The sequence below is a fragment of the Triturus cristatus genome, chromosome 11 (assembly GCF_964204655.1).
Source record: "Triturus cristatus chromosome 11, aTriCri1.1, whole genome shotgun sequence".
NCBI lineage: Eukaryota > Metazoa > Chordata > Amphibia > Caudata > Salamandridae > Triturus > Triturus cristatus.
The window spans coordinates 432,349,559-432,369,048 of record NC_140594.1 but is presented as its reverse complement, the minus strand read 5'-3'; the positions used below and the strand labels follow the sequence as shown (position 1 = coordinate 432,369,048).

The following is a 19,490-nucleotide window of genomic DNA, read 5'->3' as shown; positions in this document are numbered from 1 at the left end:
TGGTATCAAAGCTCCAAAAATATCTCCTACAATTTCTGTCCATGTTTCTCTTCTATAGCGTGTTAATGGATTAGTTTGTTCAGCATTTTCTACTCTATCCATATGAAAAATCTTTGGAAAGACCAGGCCAACATAACATGTGCCAAACCAATGGTCAGGCAACCTGTAATAAGCCTTGTTCCCACAAATATAATACACTCCCGGGAAAACTGGATCTTCTCCTCCTCTAAATCCCCATCCAGTTGCAATAAAGTATGTATCATGGCACTCACTAGTCCCTATGAAATAATAATCATACTGGGATTTCTTCCTGGTAATGCATAGTTGGCCTTTCTGTGGTGCATCTATAGCCATTGTTGGACTGGCTCCATTTTTCAATTCTTTTTCTTTCTCAATATCCCACACTGTTTCACTCATTTTATGCCCTTCTGCTTTCTTGTGCATGTTCAACCTTCTTCTCTCAACCATGTCTAGGAAAGTTTTCTCCTCTTCTTTCAAACTGCAAGTTAAATTGTTTCTAAACACATATTCTAATGTTAATTCTCTAGTTTCTATAAAAATCTCACCTAAAGTGTTAGCTTCTTATGCAGGATTCAGTTCTTTATTCATAGGCAGTTGCCCAGGAATATTATCTACATTAGACATATTATAATCTAATTTCCCTAACTGATAAAATATACTAATCAATACACTACATGAAATTCCATACGTAGCCGGAAGATGATGATAAGTCACTCCTTCCGAAACAGAGGCAGGTAATTGCATACAAACGTAGCAATCCCTTACATCCATTGTCTTTACGTATTCATACAACAATTTTGAAAACACATTGCTAGAAAAATCATTAATTGACCTATCCTTATGTATATGTACATTGCTAGTTCTAGTTGGAACTATCTTCTGTGAACTCTTCCCTATATTAGTCCTGTTCTCAGTCTGTGAACTCTTCCCTATATTAGTCCTGTTCTCAGTATGTCCTTCTAAAGTGTCTATAGTTACTCTAAAAGAAATCAGTAGAGCAAGCACGCTCCAAGGCAGCATTAATAATCCTGTACAGCAGCAGCACATCTTGCACCATCTTTTCAGAAAGGTACATCTACTTTGTTTATTGTTAGTGTTAGCCATCTTGTTAATTTGACCGTGTCTTTAGACTTAGCCTCTTCTACTCCACTACCGAACTTTTAGGGCAGCAAGTACCCAACAGATTATTACAATCTACTAGTTTTAATATTACTTCTTTTCTTTTCTTCTCCAAATGATTTCTTCTGATTTATTCAATTTGGATTTTCATCACTTTTCACTGTTTCTTCATCATCATCAAACTGTATTAGGTCCTGAACATCCGTTTCTTCTCCAATGTCGGACAAGATAACTCTCAGGATTCCCACAGCTTCTTCTTCATCAACCACTTTCAGTAAAGCCTCCTCTGGACTTTCTTGACTGTCTGCCTCTTCTCCTTGTTCAGGCAGTGCCACATACGTCCATTCTGGTGACTTATACCTCTGGTTTGGTTTTCTGATTCTTTTAGTTCTCTCAGATATCTTTGCTTCTTCTTCGTTCGTTGGATTTTGACTTGACACTTCGTTCACTTGTTCAGCTTTTAAAGAGTTAACTTGTGTCAGTCGATACCTCAGTCTCTTTATCTTGTTGGGCCAAAGATCTCCTTTAGCATTTCTCTTTTGTCTTCCTTCTTTATTGTTTCTTTCTCCAATCCAAGTTCTCTTTCTCAGAACTCGTCATCCATATATCTCACTTTCACTTTCATCAGATTCTGTCTCAGTTGCCTCTTGTTCATCAACAGTTTTCTCTTCTCTAACAACTTCTTTTTCTTCAACAGTCTCTTTTTCCACCAATTGAGATTTCCCTACTTCTGTCCCTCCTCGGGTCTCCGACACGCAATCTTCTTGCTGTCTACTTGTCCCTTCACCTAGCTTGTTGTCGATGTTCCCTACACCTCCTCGGGGTTTTTCCGCAATCTGTCCCGCTCTGTCTTTTCCTGTCCCTTCTTCTTCAAGAATTATCTCAGGTGGAACTTGTCCAATTTCCTCATTTGATTCTGGTATCTCTTCTGTTGGAATGTTCTTTTCTTTTCTTTCTTTCTTTTTGTGTTGGTCACTGTTAGTTGGAATTTCAGGCACTTCTTCAGAATCTGGACTCGTCTCAGAAGTTTGCAATGAACTTTTCAGAACTTCTTCTGGTGGGATGAAAATTTCTATTGACTCACTTGCCCCCCTTTCAGGATTCTTTTTCCTTCTTACTGTCTCACTGTCTGCATCATCACTGGAATATGATTCTTCAAAGTATTCTTTTCCAGTGCCGTCTCTTGGGTTTGGAACTCTCAGTGTGTGACTTGAATGTATTCAATTTTTCACTCCAGCACACTTCACAGCAGTCGTTGTGGTCAGGATGACTTGTCTTGGCCTTCCCCACCTAGGAACCAGGCAATTCCTTCTTCTGTGGATTTTTATCCTTACCCAGTCCCCTGGGCTCAGATCATGGGCTTGTTTCTTTTCAAGTGTGGTGGCGTCTTCTCCAACCTGGTGAAACACAGAATGAACTGCGTCAGCCAGGCCTTTACAGTAATCCAAAATCATGTCATCAGTTATAGTCATTAGCTTGTTGACTGGTACAAATGCATGTCTCATAGCACGTCCCATGATAATTTCATGTGGACTCAAACCTGTTGTTCTGTCTGGAGTAGACCTAATTGTCATCAGGACTAGTGGCAAGACATCGGGCCATTTCATTCCTGTGGCTAGGCACATTTTGCCAATTCTGTTTTTGATGGTACCATTCATTTGTTCAACCACACCAGAAGCCTCTGGTCGGTAAGCACAATGTAGCTTCTGCTGTACACTCAATGCTTCACAGATCAAACCCATGATTTCCTTATAAAAATGTCCTCCTCTGTCTGATTCAATGGTCACTGGGAACCCATACCTAGGGATGAATTCTCTTAACAGTAGCTTGGCCACTGTTATCCCATCATTTCTTCTTGTTGGATAGGCCTCCACCCACCTGGAGAACAAACAGACCACCACCAGGACATACCTTAATCTATTGACTTGGGGCATTTCAATGAAGTCTATCTGCATTCTTGTGAAGGGTCCTCCCTCCCTGCCTATTGTTCCTAGGCTCACCACTGTTCTCTTTCCAGGTTTGAATTCCCTTAACACCCCCTGCTGAATCATTTTCTCAATTATGGGTGTTATTCCTTCAATTATTTCAGGTGTCAGTCTGTATTGTGGAATGTTTGGGTAAACCACTCCTTCTTTTACAGTAATTTTTACTGGATCTACATTTCTCATCAGGCCCACATCTTCTCCAGTAAAATCCCAAACTGCTGCTTTCACTGTCTGTTTCAATTCTTGGGGTAATGCATCTGGATTAAACACAGCATATCTTCCCAAAGCTTCACTTTCCCTGTTATCTAGGGTCATTCTGTATAGGACATCCTCATCTGGTGTTTCAAAAATCTTGCACAGCAGGTCCCTGCCTAGCAAGTTCACAGGGCTAGTGTCACACACCACAAATCGGTGCATGTCTGAGATTTTCCCTATTCTAACCTTTACTGGTTCAGTAAGAAGAGTTTTAATCTGTGTGTTAGACACACCCACTACTTGGATTGCTTCATCCGAGAGAGGAAGATTCTTTATATCAGCTGACCTGACAGTTGATCTCGTGGCTCCTGTGTCAACTAGAAAAGTAACACTTTCACCATTGATTTTTCCATCTACAAAAGATCCTGCTTGGTCTATCTCTAGAGTTGCGCCAAGTACGCACTCCTCCTCCTCTCTTCGGCACCGTCAGAAGTCTCCCTCAGAATCACTTCCCTCATTTTTCAGCCAATATTGTGACACAGCGCTTGCGCGTTTTGGCTTGTTTACCTGCTCTTCATCGTAGAACCCCGAATCTTGACTGTACTTCTGGGATCCTCTTCTCTGTGGCAAGGGTGGTTTTGGCACCTGATTCTGCTGCTTAACAGCCTTCTGCTGTTGCTGATGCTGACCACACCCCTCACTCTGCACCTGTGAATTCAATGATGAATTGTCATCATTAGTAGACGGTGGATTCTTACACTCGGATTTCCAGTGCCCTAATTTTCCACAGTTGTGGCATGGAAATTTCTTCTTGGCTTCCTCAATATTTCCTTTCCCTTTTCCTGGGCCAAACCTGGGTTTATTTCCTGGGTTATTTGCTTGTTCAACCAACTGAGCTTCCTGTCTTTCTGCAACTTTCACCTGTGCCCACATTGCCTTTTTTTCAGTTTCCTTTGCTTCGCCTCAATCTCATCACTTGAAATATTTTGCATGTCTCAGGATCTCATCATCTTTTTGCTCTGCCAGTCTACGGTATGCTGCCTTATCATTTCACTGATTTCAGGTCGCAAGCCATACACAAATCTATATACAAAATGGCTCAGATCCTTGTCACCCAGATGTTCATCTCCACTGAACTGTTTGAAAGCCAGTATTAGTCTTTCATAATAAGCATGGACTGATTCTTTCACTTCTTGATGTGTTCAATCTATTTTAACCCAGTCTGTTTCCTTGGGGGGGTACCTTATTTTTCAAGAAGGCCATAACCTGCTCATACTTTTTCATGACCTCCGGATCTGGAGCTCCTGTCTTTGGATCTCTCGGGTACTCTTTAGTGGGCCAGTCTATGACTATCTTACATTCTGCCCACAGGTCTGCTGGTACAATTATATCAAACAGACTATTCAGGTTGATCTACAGCACCTTTGACAACTTCACAAATCTGTCGACCTGTCTATACCACTCGACGGGCTTCTCCCTTAGTCGAGGCAAATCATTTGTAAATGACAAAATATCCTGTCTGGTCCATGGGACATGTACGTACCCTCCTCCTGGAATATCCCTCATGGGGTAAGCTGTCACTGCTTTCTCTTTTTCTTTCATAGGGAATGTTGAGTAAGTTCTGTCTGCTGCATCCTCTCGCTTTTTATACCATCTGTCTTTCCATCTCTCCACATCTCCCCATTTTCTCAGCAAAGCAATCATCTCCTTAATCTGCCCTGTTCGGCCTGCATTGTTCAGATTCTCAATGTCCTTATCTGTAAAATCCACTCGGTAAGGCTTTTGTAAAGCTTTTACCTTGTCCATATCGATCCCCATTTCACTGGCTATTCCTTTCAACCTGTCATGTATGTTCTTTCCTCTCCATGTGATACTCTTACACAGAAATAGAATCTCCCCTTCCTGATAATTTTTCAGCGTTTCTGTAGGGATTGTTCCTACAATCAGCTCCTCCATTTCCATACGTAGTCTAGCTACATCAATTCCCTGGGATTCTTTTTCTTTCCTCCGCAAAGCCTTCAGCCAATCATTCAAATCTTCAGCAGTTATTCCCATGGATTTTTCTGCACCCCCTGGTTCTGTCACTCTTTGTGGTTCTAAGATCGATCCTCTGTTCCCTTCCACACATCCAGAGTTCAAACCTGAGTTAGTCTGCACATTCAACTCTCCTCCACATATGGTATGTCTCCACTGATTTTCTCCCGTTCTCCACTGATTTTCTCCTGTTCTCATTTCTGCCTGCTCTGGAGGAACAATCAATCCATTGCCCACATATGGGACTGTCAAACCACTTTCACCAGTCCTCTGCTTGTGGAAAATCGGTATAACCGGACCTATTGTCACAGGCACTGTAACAGCCTCAAGATTTTTAGTCAGTTCTCTGATTTTCTCTGTCAATTCAAAGGTAGTCCTTGCTAGTTCTCTGGTCTTTTCATCCTCAACTTCATTCTCCCTTTCTCTCTCTCTTTCTCTCTCTCTCTCTCTTTCCGCAAGAGAACAACTGCTTTTCAACTCAGGGGTGGTAACCTCTGTCTTTATAATCCGCAGGGTGTCTCTCATTGGCGTAACTGCTGTTCCTACCTCTGGTTCTCGTCTATACGGGGGTGGTCTTTTGTAGAGCATGTCCTCTAAGACATCGTCATCAGACTCATTCGCCCCATACCTCCTTGTTTCTACATTATGTTCTTTCTCTGTACACTTTCTCCCTTCTGTCTCCTCTGCTGTTCTTACAGGATATATTCCCTCGGTCATACTGGCATCACGCCATCTTCTCATCCGGTCATGATGGGTTTCGCGATCATACTTTCGCCCAAACATATACCAGTACATATACCGGTAATTTCCTCCACCCCTCTGCTTTTCTCGCTCATGCATTTCATCTTTCCATTCAGTCAATGCCTCAAATTGCGACACATCATCCGCTCCCGTAAGTTTCTCAGTATGGCCAGATTAAATGAGCCATGTTCCGGAAAAGCTAAAACTCCATCCTCTTTGGTATACTTCACCCAGTTGTCTAACCAAATACAGGTATGATACCCATACTTCGCAACCATGAAGGATGCGGGGGTTCTTATCGGGGGCAGTAACTGTCCTTCCCTAGTCACAATATCCTTATCCTTGTCAAACCAGTTCTTAACCTTACTAAACAAGGATTTCTTTTTCTTTTCCTCAGCGTGGTAATACATTTTCTTATTTTCCGCAACCCTTTTGTCCTTTCTACAACTGTACGATCTCCTATCCAATTGCAGCGCGACTCACACTAACGCACCAATCCTGGAGCGTCTATGTCACTGACTCAGTCCACGAATCCCAGCGCGACTCACACCAACGCACCAATCCTGGAGCGTCTACGTCACCCTGTATGTCTCCCAATCCTTGCGCGGCGTACACTAGCACACCAATCACCTTGCTTCCACCATTCTAACCCACTGTCCAATCACAGCGCGGTCTCCCTGACGTCAGCAGTCGCTGCAGCAGCTCCTGCTCCTGTCTCCTGTCTCTCTCATCTACCCCTCCTTTACAAAACTACTCGGTAGACTTTGTTTCAACTTCTACGAGTCTGTTAGTTACAACATACAAACATCTCCATTGTCTGCTTCGCTAGCCACAGAACAGCAAAAGACCTTTCCCACGAGAATTCCGCCTTTACCGAGAGCAGCGCTTACCTCTGCCCTACTACGGAATCTTTACTTCCGTTGATAAAGTAGCACATCCCTCTACTCTACCCTTCTAACATGCACCAATTAACTGTTTTCTCCGGAATGCTCCTAAGAGTTTCACAATTATACCAGAATGCCTTCTCATTCACGCGCTTTCACACCAGAAAATGTAGTACATTCACACAGAATTCTGTCTTTCCCGAGAACAGCGAACAGTCTGTCCTGCTACAGAATTATATCACACGTTAACAAATCAGCGCTTACCTCTGCCTTGTCCTTCTAACTAGCTCAGAGAATACCTATTACCTTCCTAGTGATAAGCGTTAACAGAATGCCATAAGGATCCCTGATACCTAAGACCAGAATTTCACAGATAACCTTCGCTATCATATACACTTCTCTCACACAAAAAATACGTTTCTAATGGCAACACACGGCGATGCTACCTCATTGAACCCAGACAATGCGACGCGCAACTTCAATTGTCACACGTTTTCCCCTGTCTACATACAGGGCCAACAATCCCGCCTTTTCCGAGAGCAGCGCTTCCCTCTGCCCTACCACGGAACTGTCACCGACTTCCTACGTCCCAGAAGCCGTACACACTACATAAACTCAATACGACTTCGACATACAGTGTTAGTACATATATCAATACCAATCAATAATCAATAAGCTTATATACACGCAAAATTCACCAGATCAAGACAATAGTTAACCATCATTCTGCTACCAAGAAACTGGTGCAGATCGGAGCTTCCGAATCCCCTCTACTTCCACGGACGGAGTGATTTCACAGTCACACATGCACACACACATCACACGCTGGTGGGGCCCATTACACCAACATTCATCCTACCACTCTATCCGTGCCCTGTATAAGGGGAAACACTTTCGATACCTAACCAATCTGCATGTACCCTGAGGTCAATGGCATCAACTAGTTGCTATAGATCTGGTGAAACATTTTAGAACAAGCAAATAAATTCAATAAACATGATAGGAAAATAACCACCCGACACAGAAATTCAAACAGAATATTGTTTATCTAAAATTATAAGAAAAGCCAATTAAATGCAAGATCATTTCTTTCATATTTACCTATTCTGTCTAAAAGTCATTTTCTAAGTCAGAACCGGTCCTCAGCAAAATAATCAAAGTTTCTAGCCGTCATGTAGAGTCACCGTCCTCTCCGTCAGCATCGGGATCTCTGATCATCAGTTCGGGAAGAAGTGGCGCTAGACCTCTCTAGTCTACTAATATTTATACCAATTTTACATACCAAATGTTGCAATCATATCTTAAAAAAACAGTCGGATGGCGGAAATCATGTCGTCTTGGTACATTGGGATACATCGGTAGTTTTTCACACACATTGATCGTCTCAAATAATGAATAGAAATAAGGAGTCCATAACTAATCCGTTACTTCTACGGATGTCTCTTTAGGGTAAAATGTTTCTTATTCGTGGGACCACTATAAGTTCAACAAGTCGGTATTTGGATTTGGCAACAGTCTTCACGTTCAGGGGCATTTGGCATCTCTCCCGGATTTGTCGTCATGATCATGGATTTTCAGTTCACCAGGAGGGCAAGGTCGCAGTCAGCGCGAAGCCTTCTTGCAAATTTTCCATCTACTCGAATGCAGGCTGCGGGTGGTAGCCATGTTTTAACAGGCCACATTGGACAACTTAAGTAAAATGAAACACAAAACAAAATTACTGCACGGAAATGATTATACAGTGTTATTCCCCTGCTAATACCCTTATGTGTATGTATTTATCTAGCCATTTGCAACATCAAAAGCCATTAATGCATATTAATTATAAGCGCAAAACACAATAACATCACATAAGCAACATTTATTTCGTCAATTTGCTCACCAACTTAGTTCACTTATTATTTTAGCCATGCAATAGCATTCCCACATGTAATTCTTCTGTTAATAAGGTTGATTAGTCCAGACTCAACAAATCTTTAGTAATTATTAATTAATCAGTAGTACTTTTAATAATAAAATACGAAAATGAAGGATATATTTGGGTTTAAAGTAAAAACCCTGCTCCATCACCCACACCTAAGATTCCCCCACAAGGTCCAAGCAACAATCTCTCTTGTCCTGTCAAAAACTTGCCTTTATCAACTATGAGATTACAGAGAATTCAGAACTCTGCTGCTAGACTACTCCTATATGTAAAGCTGGAAGCACACATCCCATCTGCCTGATGACCCTACTCTGGCTGCCGATTGCCAAAAGATCCACCTTCAAGCTGCTCTGTTTCATCCATGAAGCAAAGACCTAATTTCATCAGGATAAAAATCACTAATTACATACAACAAAGGAACCTATGCTCTAAAATGGTACCGCGACTCAAAATGCCAGCACACATGAAAATAGACATGGGTGGAACATCTTTCTCTGCTCAAGCAGCCCAACTATGGAATTTGTTACCAACAAACATAAGATCTATTAACAGCCATCTAAGCTTCAGAAGATTAGGCAAGAGCTGGCTCTTCCCTACTAAAATACTCACAACACAAGAGTGTATAGAACCAGGATGTACAAGACATCAAAGCCTCTGGGTGTGTGTGTGTGTGTGTGTGTGTGTGTGTGTGTGTGTGTGCGTGCGTGCGAGTGTGTGTGTGTGTGTGTGTGTCTCTCTCTCTCTTCATGCGTGCTTGTTTTGGACTGACAGACTGGCAAACAGATGACGGAGATAGATAGATAGATAGATAGATAGATAGATAGATAGATAGATAGATAGATAGATAGATAGATAGATAGATAGATAGATAGATAGATAGATAGATAGATAGATAGATAGATAGATAGATAGATAGATAGATAGATAGATAGATAGATAGATAGATAGATAGATAGATAGATAGATAGATAGATAGATAGATAGATAGATAGATAGATAGCATGTACACTTAGATCTGACAAAATATGCTTGTAAAAATATGGGCTGAGGTTGTTGTTATACACTTGTTCATCGACTTTTAATTATGCTTCACTTATAAGCAGATATATATATATTAATACGGTGAGAGGAAAAACAAGATTTGTACATATTTAGCCACAATATACATGTGTATGTCAGCCCATGTAAATATTGCTACTTCTATGTACATATAGGTCTGTATATATAGAGGGGTTTATATTGTCTACTAAAACTGCACTGTCACGTATAAATATGACTATGTATGCATGCATATCACTGCATATTTAGATGTGTGTGCATGTCTCTGTACATGTATATGTTAATTTCTGTTATGTGTCGTAAATTTACAGAAAAAGAGTTTGCCTTCAACCTCTGTTCCAGTCTTTCTCTTTTTGACTTATACAAAAAAAGAGTTTGCCTTCAACCTTTGTTCCAGTCTTTCTCTTTTTGACTTATTCAGTGGGTAATTTGAGCCAGTGGTTTCCAGTGGGTAATTTGAGCCAGTGGTTTCCGGTGCTCAGCACTGGCACTTAATTCTTAACACCAGCACTAGTAACAGTCCACCACAGCGTGGCACTGTCTGGCTGATTTGGATATGAGCACAACAATAATGTTTAACAATTCAATCTACATTAAATGCCAATTCAGACTATCCCAAGCCATTCTTCTAGCATTGGGTGGCCTGCAATAATCTGAATTGTCACCCTTGTAGGAGATCGATGGTTAGTAGTTCCATTGGTCCTGCTATTGGCAGTATTGGCCGGGGCAGTGGATAGTTCACGCTGCAGTGGGCTCCCAAGAAGGGCCCTGACACTTACTTTTTAACAAATTAAGAGCACTGGACTCATCCCAAACGTTTCTGACTACTATGCACTCCCAGACATCTTTTTTAACCCCCCCCCCCTTCCTTCTTGGCCAATTCACCCAACTAACTGGCACACATGTCCAATAATGACTTACTACTTCGGCTTCTAATCCACTCCCAATGTTCTATCTCCGCTCAAAACACTACTAAACTTATAAGTACTCGAGAGCACAAACGTAACAAATTTCCCTCAAATAATCCACGAGGAAAAAAGTAAGCACATTTTACCAACCTACTATCTATTTCACTCTAATGTTGGGTTCAGGAGCAGCATGTACTCGGTGCAAAGCGCTTGAACGCCTCATCGGGGTAGAATACGCTATATCAATTCAATTTACCATTACAATCGCATTCTTCACGGTGGCCCATCATTTTGTCTTGCGCCACTGATCCTCGGCACACAAACAAGTCTTTGTCGGAGGCTGTGGCATAGCCAGGAGGTGGCGCTCTTTGAGTTTATGTCCGCCCCATAGGATGGAGGGACAACATTAGGACGGGGGGAACATGCATCCCTTCAGATCTTGGACCCACGCGAGGCTTGTCAGGAAATGCTTTGCCCTGTTAGCAAAACACAGCCTTGACGCTGTGCCGGGGGGAGCGTGCAGCAGATGTCAGGGCCCTTTAAACCAAACAAAGGACAGCAAAGCGCAATATTAACACGCTGTGCGCCTTCTGGTGAAATCCGAACTTGCCTCAGACGGGGAGTCATTGCCAAGGGCTGCTGAAGTCGTGCAAACGCGCCGAGCCGGGATTCGACGGGTCCGCCTGGGCAGGAGCGCAGAGCTGTGGTGGGAAAGTTCCAGGAAAAGTTGAATTTACGGAAAAGTTACGCTTTGAATTTTAGAAAGACGTTTTGGAGATGGTTGCACTGGAATTTTAAAGGTTCTCTTTTTCGGGGAGTGTGTTCTCAATTCTCCCTTCTCTTTGTTTCGGAATTGCTGCCCATCGTGTCGCTGGTCGCCAGGTACGATGGCCGCGGGGGTTCGCGGCATTGCCATGCGTGCTGGCATGCCATGTCTGCTCCTGGCCGCATTCCTGACGCTGGCGTGTCAAGGTCAAGACGCAAAGGAGGGCAAAGGGGGGCCATCCTGCTACGGAGGCTTCGATCTGTACTTTATTTTGGACAAGTAAGTGGCTTCAGCTTTCTTATACTTGCCTTTCATAGCGCCAAGAACAATACTCCAGGTGGCTTTCAAGCGCTGTACAAAGAACAGTATCAATCAGATATCAGGAAACGATTAAGAGAGCAAAGATGGAAATATTGGATTTATGTTATTGTGCAAAGGAGCAGTTGCCTGGGACAGGGCATTAGAGGTACTCGTCGCGCACTGGGACAGTGCAAAGCTGCACCCTGCCGGAACTCTGGCTGGCAGAGGGTGGCGCGGGCACACGTCCTTGGCAGAGCCCCTTCTGCACCGGAAGACCGTGGGTCTGAAAAGTTACACCTGACACAGGCTTGCGCTGGTCCAGATCGCTGGCAGTGCCTATTCTTCACTGGGGCAGTGTGAGGCTGTGGTGCTGCGGCTGGCACAGTGTTACCCTGGCAGTGCCATAACGGTGCCCTTCTTCACTGGGGCAGTGGGAGGCTGTGACCCTGCGACTGACACAGGGCTACACTGGCAGAGCCTTGGCGGTGCTCTTCGTCACTGGGGCAGTGTAAGGCTGTGGTGCTGCGACTGGCACAGTGTTACCCTGGCAGAGCCATAACGGTGCTCTTCTTCACTGGGGCACTGTGAAGCTGCAGGAACTCTGCCAGGCACACTCTCATGTGGTACAGATAGGGGGCAGTGCCTAATCGTTTGAGCAGTGGGAGGCTGTGATTGCTGGGGCTGACACGGGGCTACACTGGCAGAGCCTTGGCGGTGCTCTTCTTCTCTGGGGAAGTGTGACTCTGTAAGAACCCCTGCCCCCCCCCCCTCCCCCCCCCCCCCGCACTCTCTTATGCCGGTACAGATAGGGGGCAGTCACGCAGTGCCTATTGGCTGGAGCAGTGTAAAGTTGTTCTTGCTGTGCCTGGCACCGGGCTACACTGGCACAGATCCTTAGCTGTGCTCTTCTTCACTGGGGCAGTGAGAAGCTATGGGAAATCTGCCCGGCACAATCTAATTAGGAGCAGTGACTCTTTGCTGGAGCAGTGTGAGGCTGGCACAAAGCCTTAGCGGTGTTTTCGTTCACTGGAGTAGTGTGAGGCTGTGGGAGCTGTGACTGGCACAGGGCTACACTGGCAGAGCCTTCGCGGTGCTCTTCTTCACTGCAGCAGTGGGAAGCTGTTAGACCTCCCCCCCCCTCCCCCAGCACTTTCTTATGCTGGTACAGATAGGGTGCAGTGCCTATTTGTTGGAGCACTGTGAGGCTGTGGGAGCTATAACTGGCACAGGATTACACTGGCACAGAGCATTATTGGTGCTCTTCACCGGAGCGGTGAGAAGCTGTAGGAACTCTGCCTGGCACACTGACACAGATTCTTAGCGGGGTTTTGTATTCATTGGAGCAGTTTGGGGCTGCAGGAGCTATGACTGGCACAAGGTGACATTGACACAGATCCTTAGCGGTGTTTTCTTCACTGCAGCGTTGTAAAGCGGTGGGCGCTGTGATTGGGACAGAGCTACACTGGCATGGAGCCATAGCGTCGTTCTTCTCCACTGGAGCAGTGACAACAAGCTGTGGGAGCTATGATCGGTTCAGGGTTATGCATGCACCGTGCACTGTCTATGCCTTTTCTTTAGAATAGCAGTGTGAGGCAGCATGAGCTCTCACTGGCACAGGGCCACACTGGCACAGCGCGCGGCAATGACTATTTCTTTTACTAGAGAAGTGTAGGCTCTGGGAGCTGGGCCTGACGCAGTCCTACGTGGGCACAGATGGTTGGCAGTGCCTCCTCTTCACTGGAGCAGTGTGAAGCGTTGGGAGCTGTAACTGGTGCAGGGTTTATCAAATATACAGCGCACTGGCAAGGCCTTTTCTGCAGCAGCCAGTGGCACGGGTGACACAATAACAGAGCGCCTAGAGCCTCGAGCCGTGTGAGGCTCTAGGCGCTGTACCTGGCACAGGGTTAGGAGAGAACGGCGAACTAGCAGTGTCTATACTGGGTGGTCTGGAGCAGCCGGATGACGTTGGAATACTGCACTGCATTGCTTTGCTGTATATAGCGTTCTAGAAGCGCGCTGCAGCACCGAAGAGGCTGAATGTGAATTAGTTCTACCAGACAAAAGCTTTTATAGGCACGCGCCTCTGGTGTACTGCAGCAGAGAGGCAAGCTGGAGAAACCTTTCCTGAAAGTTTCAGGGCACAGAGCTCTGTAGTCTGTGGCGGAGTGAGCTACAGGAACCCAGTCTGCCACAGGGTTAAGTGGGCACATGGCACCAGTGTACGAGACGCGAACGCTTCATGCCATAGGTTGCCTGGATACGGAGCATTAGCAGTGTCTCTGGCTCTACAGGCGCCGGGTTTTTTAGGCGTTGAGCTTTAGCAGCGCCCGTCATGCACTGAAGCAGTAATAGAGTGCATGAGCTCTGTTATACTTCAGTGTTCGTGGTTGCAGGGCTTAAGCAGTGGCTCTGGTGCACTGCTGCAGCGAGAGGCAGAATGACCTCTCCCAGACGTGAAGAGTCGATAGACATAACTTTAGAAGTGCCCCTGTTTGACTTATGCAAGACGATGTGATGGATACAGCGCTTTAACAGTGGACTGGTGCCCTGGAGCAAAGGGGGGGGGGGGGGAGGGGGGAGATGAGGGGCAGAAGGGGGGGGGGGGGAGTCGGTGCTGGAGGTGCCGTGTCCCTGGTGTAATAAATTAGTGAGAGACTGAATAGGATAGGTTATGATAGATGCAGTGCTTTAACAGTGCTCCCGGAGCACTGCAGTGGGGAGATGTTAAATGATCGCTACCACACAAAGGGTTTTTATAGATTGAGAGCTTTAGCAGTGCCCCTGCTGCACTGACGCGGTGAGAGGCTGAACGCTGTGTCAGGTGCTTGCTTTGGTAGGTCTAACCCTTTACCAGTGCCCCTTGTGTACTGCAGAAGGGAGACACTAATGTTCTCTAACAGATGCAGAGACTGATGGCTACAGAGCTTGAACTGTCGAGCTCCTGGTGCGCTGCAGTAACGCGAGACTGGGTGAGCACTGCCAGGCCCAGCGTCTGATAGATGCAGAGCCCTAGCAGCAGGGGCGGCCTTAGGCATGTGCAAGCTGTGCACCTGCACAGGGCCACCAAACCCCAGGGGCCACCACGAGGAATCAGATACAATACATATTCGTGGTGGCCCCTGGCAGGGATTTGGCGCATGAACAACTGAGGCGTGCTAAATCCAATGTGATGCACGCTGAATGGTTGTTCTTATACTCTTTTCCTTTCTAACCCAGTCTCGTCTTTGTGTGGGGTCGGCCTTGTTTCGGGCTCTTCTGGTAGGTCCTGTGCTTGTTTAGAACTTTTTTTCCAGGAGAATCGAGCTTGTTTTAATAGTCCAGATCTGGCACCTCCGGAGGCTCGCATGCGCGCGCATGCGCAGTGCCCGCGAGTCCTGCAGCGAAGGGGTTACAGAAGCACCACGCATCACTGGCGGCAGGAGAGGTGGCAGCACCCGTGCCCGGCGTGCAGCGAGCAGCACCGAGACCGGCCGAGGCCATGCACCGGCGCGCCTAGAGACCCTGGGCAAGAAAGGCCGCCTTGCAGAGGATAGCATGGCAGTGTGCAACCTTTGGTGCCAGCTGCGAGGTGAGCAGCCGACGGTCAGGGCATGGGGAGGGGGAGTGAGGAGGTCAGCGTGTGCCACTGCAGAGTGAACCCGAGGGAAGGTGAGCCATTGGACGAGGGTGTGGGGAGCCCTGGGGAGGAGGGCAGATCAGGCGTAGGAATGTATCCCAGCCCGTGGGGGTGAGGAGCCGGGGGCATGGGGAAGGTTGGGTGAGGATGTTATTGTAGATGGTGTGTGCTTTGGGTCTGGGTGGAGGTAAGCCATGTGAGGTGGCGAGCTGGAGGTATTCTGGTGGTCATGGGAAGGGAGGGCATGATGAATCGTGAGAGAGAGCCTCTCTCTCACGATTCATCTCTGAGAGGGCGCGGGTCGGAGAGGTGGTCACCGTGCGCCAGGGGTAGGGAGTGGTACAGATCGGCGCTGTATGTTGAGGGAAGAGTGAGTCAGGAGTGCAGGGGTGGTGTTTACTTGTGGCTGAGGGGAGGCATGGTGACTTTTGGAGGTGTAACTTGGGAGGCACGGTCGTATTGGGGGGAAGAGGAGAGCAGGGTACGAGGTGTTAGACGTAATGTTAAGGATTCATTAAAATGATTACAATTACTTATCAACAATCATGAAAACAGAGTATGAAGCTGATACTTGTGATCTAATGAGTGGATCTGCCTGCACAAATCTTTTAAAACATTGAGTGTTCGAATGTACTTGGCATTTGGTTATGTCTGTTTATATGGTGTTGAGGCAGACATGAAATGCAAGCACCTATGGATGGACGCCTGGAATAAGATGGCAGTGCCTACCCATGTTAACTCAATCTAATGCCCTTTTGCAGAGACCTTGGTAGGAGACTGGCTTCTTGATCTTTTCTTTAATTACATTCCAGTGCTTGTCATGTGACTAGCAGAGAAAACTAGTTTAACTAGTCCTCAGTTTGCAATTGGTGAAGCAGCCTTCTCTGTCCATACTAGGGGCATAGTTACCATTGGTTCAGCAAGTACAGTGGTACTGAGACCCAAAACCCTCAGGGGCCCATTGAACCCTGATAATTGCTATATTTTACTTCCTGAGCAGCAGCCAAAGGGGCCATTTTCCTTGCTTATGCCACGGCCCATGGGGTCGTTGGTACGCTGTGCTAGTGATTCGTACGTCTGCTTGAAAGTTGTCTCCTGACTGGATGTTCCTTGCACATTGATTTTGCTTCAGTGAACCTCTAGTGCCTTTTCATAGCCTTAGGACTCACTGTAATTAATCCTTGTTTAATAGGTGCTCTGAAAGCGAGCAGAACTGGTTGCTGGAATATGGCACTATACAAGAAACCTTAATTAAATATATTGTATTTTGTCTTTTGACAATGTGGTAAGTGGACGAGTCTTTGGTTACCTGTAGGCTGTCTTCAGGATCAGTTAGTGACGTACTGAGACAGGTCTCTGTGTGCCATGATTTCAAGGTAGCTTACTCTCTTCCTGCTAAGGTCACTTCCCAAATAGATCATGCACTATTCTCCAGGCTCTACTGTTCTCAGTGGACTGAGAACAGACATTGTAAGCCAAGTCACATGATCTACCCTATAGTTTTATAACACTCTTCAAATAAAGCTTCCATATGTGGCTAGTCCTCATAATGTGTCATACATGTAGTGGGAAGGGTAATTACTATCAATCAGTCAGGGTTTGTAAAGCTCAGCTGCTTCACACATAAGGGTCTCGAGGCGGTGTGGGATTCATGCTGCTGGATCATGCTGCTTGTTGGTTGAACAGCGAGGTCTTGTGGTCCTTCCTGAACTGCTGGAGCGATGGTGAGGCTCTGAGGTGCAGGGGGAGGGTGTTCAGGTCTTCACTGCCAGGTGGGAGAAGTAGCGGCCTCCACTGTTTTATCAGCGGCTGCATTGGGTGGCTGCTAGGGAGATGGTTCTGGAACATATTTTCCTGGTAGGTTGGTGGAAATTCACTCGTTCATTAAGGTATGCTGGTCCTTCATTGTGTAGTCCAGGGAAGACATGGCTTGGCAGTTCGGGCTGGACTGTTCCCATGAGGCACAGGGTCAAGGCTGATTTGCATATGACCATGTCTGAACTGGGGTGGTGTGGTGAGCAAAAAAACGATGGATTTAGGCCCAGATCTCTGTACTGGGGTGAATGTATGACATTGTTCTGCATTCTGTCCATCAACTGTTGTTTTTGCAAGAAAATAAAAATGACACATCAAAATCTTTCAGCAGCCGCCACTGCTGATTGTCTTCATTTTTTCCCTACCCACTGCTAGCCTCGCCCGCTGCATTGCAAGCAAAATGAAGAGAATTCGAGTACACAAATCTGGTTATTCGAAACGAAAGAGAAAGGTGGCTCAGCAGGCTTTCGTAGTGTCACAGGAAGGAGCAATCCTGAACTTTATCACCCAAGGGAAACCTAAAGATGGAGAATCCTCTGGCCAGAGTACTGCTGATGCACTAGGTAAAACAGGCGCTGACGACCATAAAGAAGAACAAAAAAATGATGATATCCATGAGCAGGATGATACTCATGAGCAGACCAATGAAAATGAACAAGGTGACTCTGAAATTGATACAAACATGCAGCAATTACCAACTCAGGATGAGGATTATTACAAAAGACCCTCAGACAGAGAAACTGAAACATCATTCTTCGGTCCATCAACATCTGGCATTCTGAAGGAGGTTCAGAGTTTACAGACGGATGATGCTGGTATTGAAAAGGAAGCCAAAGAGCAAGACCATGTTACAGACCCGTGTTCTGAATATGATTTATGTGATTGGAGGGATCCTACTTTGTGGCCGAACTCTCTTACGGACGCGCAACGTGTTTTTCTTGTTGAAAGGGGTCCCTCCAGAGACCCAGATTCTAAAACAAAGTATCCAAGTGATGAGCACTCAAAAAGTAAACGTCGTTTTTCTGTTACCATGTTACTGGTCATCTAACGCCTTTTCTGGATGTTTTATTAAAACACCTTCCTGAGCTCTGCCCCGCCCGGACCCCCTCTTCCGGGGCCCCCTACCTGCGCTCCCTGCACAGGGCCACCATGAGCCTAGAGCCGCCCCTGCTAGCAGTGCTCCTTGTGTACTGCAGAAGGGAGACACTAATGTTCTCTAACAGATGCAGAGACTGATGGCTACAGAGCTTGAACTGTCGAGCTCCCGGTGCGCTGCAGTAACGCGAGACTGGGTGAGCACTGCCAGGCACAGCGTCTGATAGATGCAGAGCCCTAGCAGTGCTCCTTGTGTACTGCAGAAGGGAGACACTAATGTTCTCTAACAGATGCAGAGACTGATGGCTACAGAGCTTGAACTGTCGAGCTCCCGGTGTGCTGCAGTAACGAGAGACTGGGTGAGCACTGCCAGGCACAGCGTCTGATAGATGCAGAGCCCTAGCAGTGCTCCTTGTGTACTGCAGCAGTGAGAGGCAGAATGAGGTCTGCCAGACAAAGGCTGCAATGAAGCAATTAAAAAGATTTAAAGAGCTTTATCTGCGTTCCTGGTGCACTGCAGCAGTGAGGGGCTCAGTGAGCTCTATCAGTGGAGTTTATAGATACAGAGCTCTGGCAGTGCCCCAGTTGCCTGGAGCAGTGAGTGGCTGCATGAGCTCTGTCAGACATGGAGTGTATAGATACAGAATTCTGACACTGCCCCAGTGACCTAGAGCAGTGAGAGGTTCCATGCGCTCTGTCAGATGTGGAGTTTATAGATACAGAGTTCTGACACTGCCACAGTGACCTAGAGCAGTGAGAGGCTCCATGAGCTCTGTTTGATGTGGAGTTTATAGGTATAGACCTCTGGCAGTGCCCCAGTGCCCTGGAGCAGTGAGTGGCTGCATGAGCTCTGTCAGACGTGGGATTTATAGATACAGTGCTCTGGCAGTGCCCAGAGCTCTGGAGCAGTGAGAGGCTCCATGAGCTCTGTCAGGTGTGGAGTTTATAGATACAGAGCTCCGGCAGTGCCCCAGTGCCTTGGAGCAGTGAGTGGCTCCATGAGCTCTGTCTGATGTGGAGTTTATAGG

At 46.1% G+C, this 19,490-nt stretch overlaps 1 protein-coding gene across 2 annotated transcripts in view; it reads left to right on the top strand.

The window, feature by feature from the left end:
- Positions 1-11,338: 11,338 nt before the first annotated feature.
- The window catches only part of ANTXR1 (ANTXR cell adhesion molecule 1), a 493,093-nt gene continuing 484,941 nt past the window's right edge, over positions 11,339-19,490 (top strand). The window contains exon 1 of one of the 2 annotated variants that reach the window (XM_085636306.1): positions 11,339-11,915. In XM_085636306.1, the coding sequence (XP_085492432.1) occupies positions 11,758-11,915 (158 nt within the window). In that variant the 5' untranslated portion in view covers positions 11,339-11,757. The remainder of the gene's footprint in view (positions 11,916-19,490) is intronic. The other variant, XM_085636307.1, reaches the window with a different exon arrangement.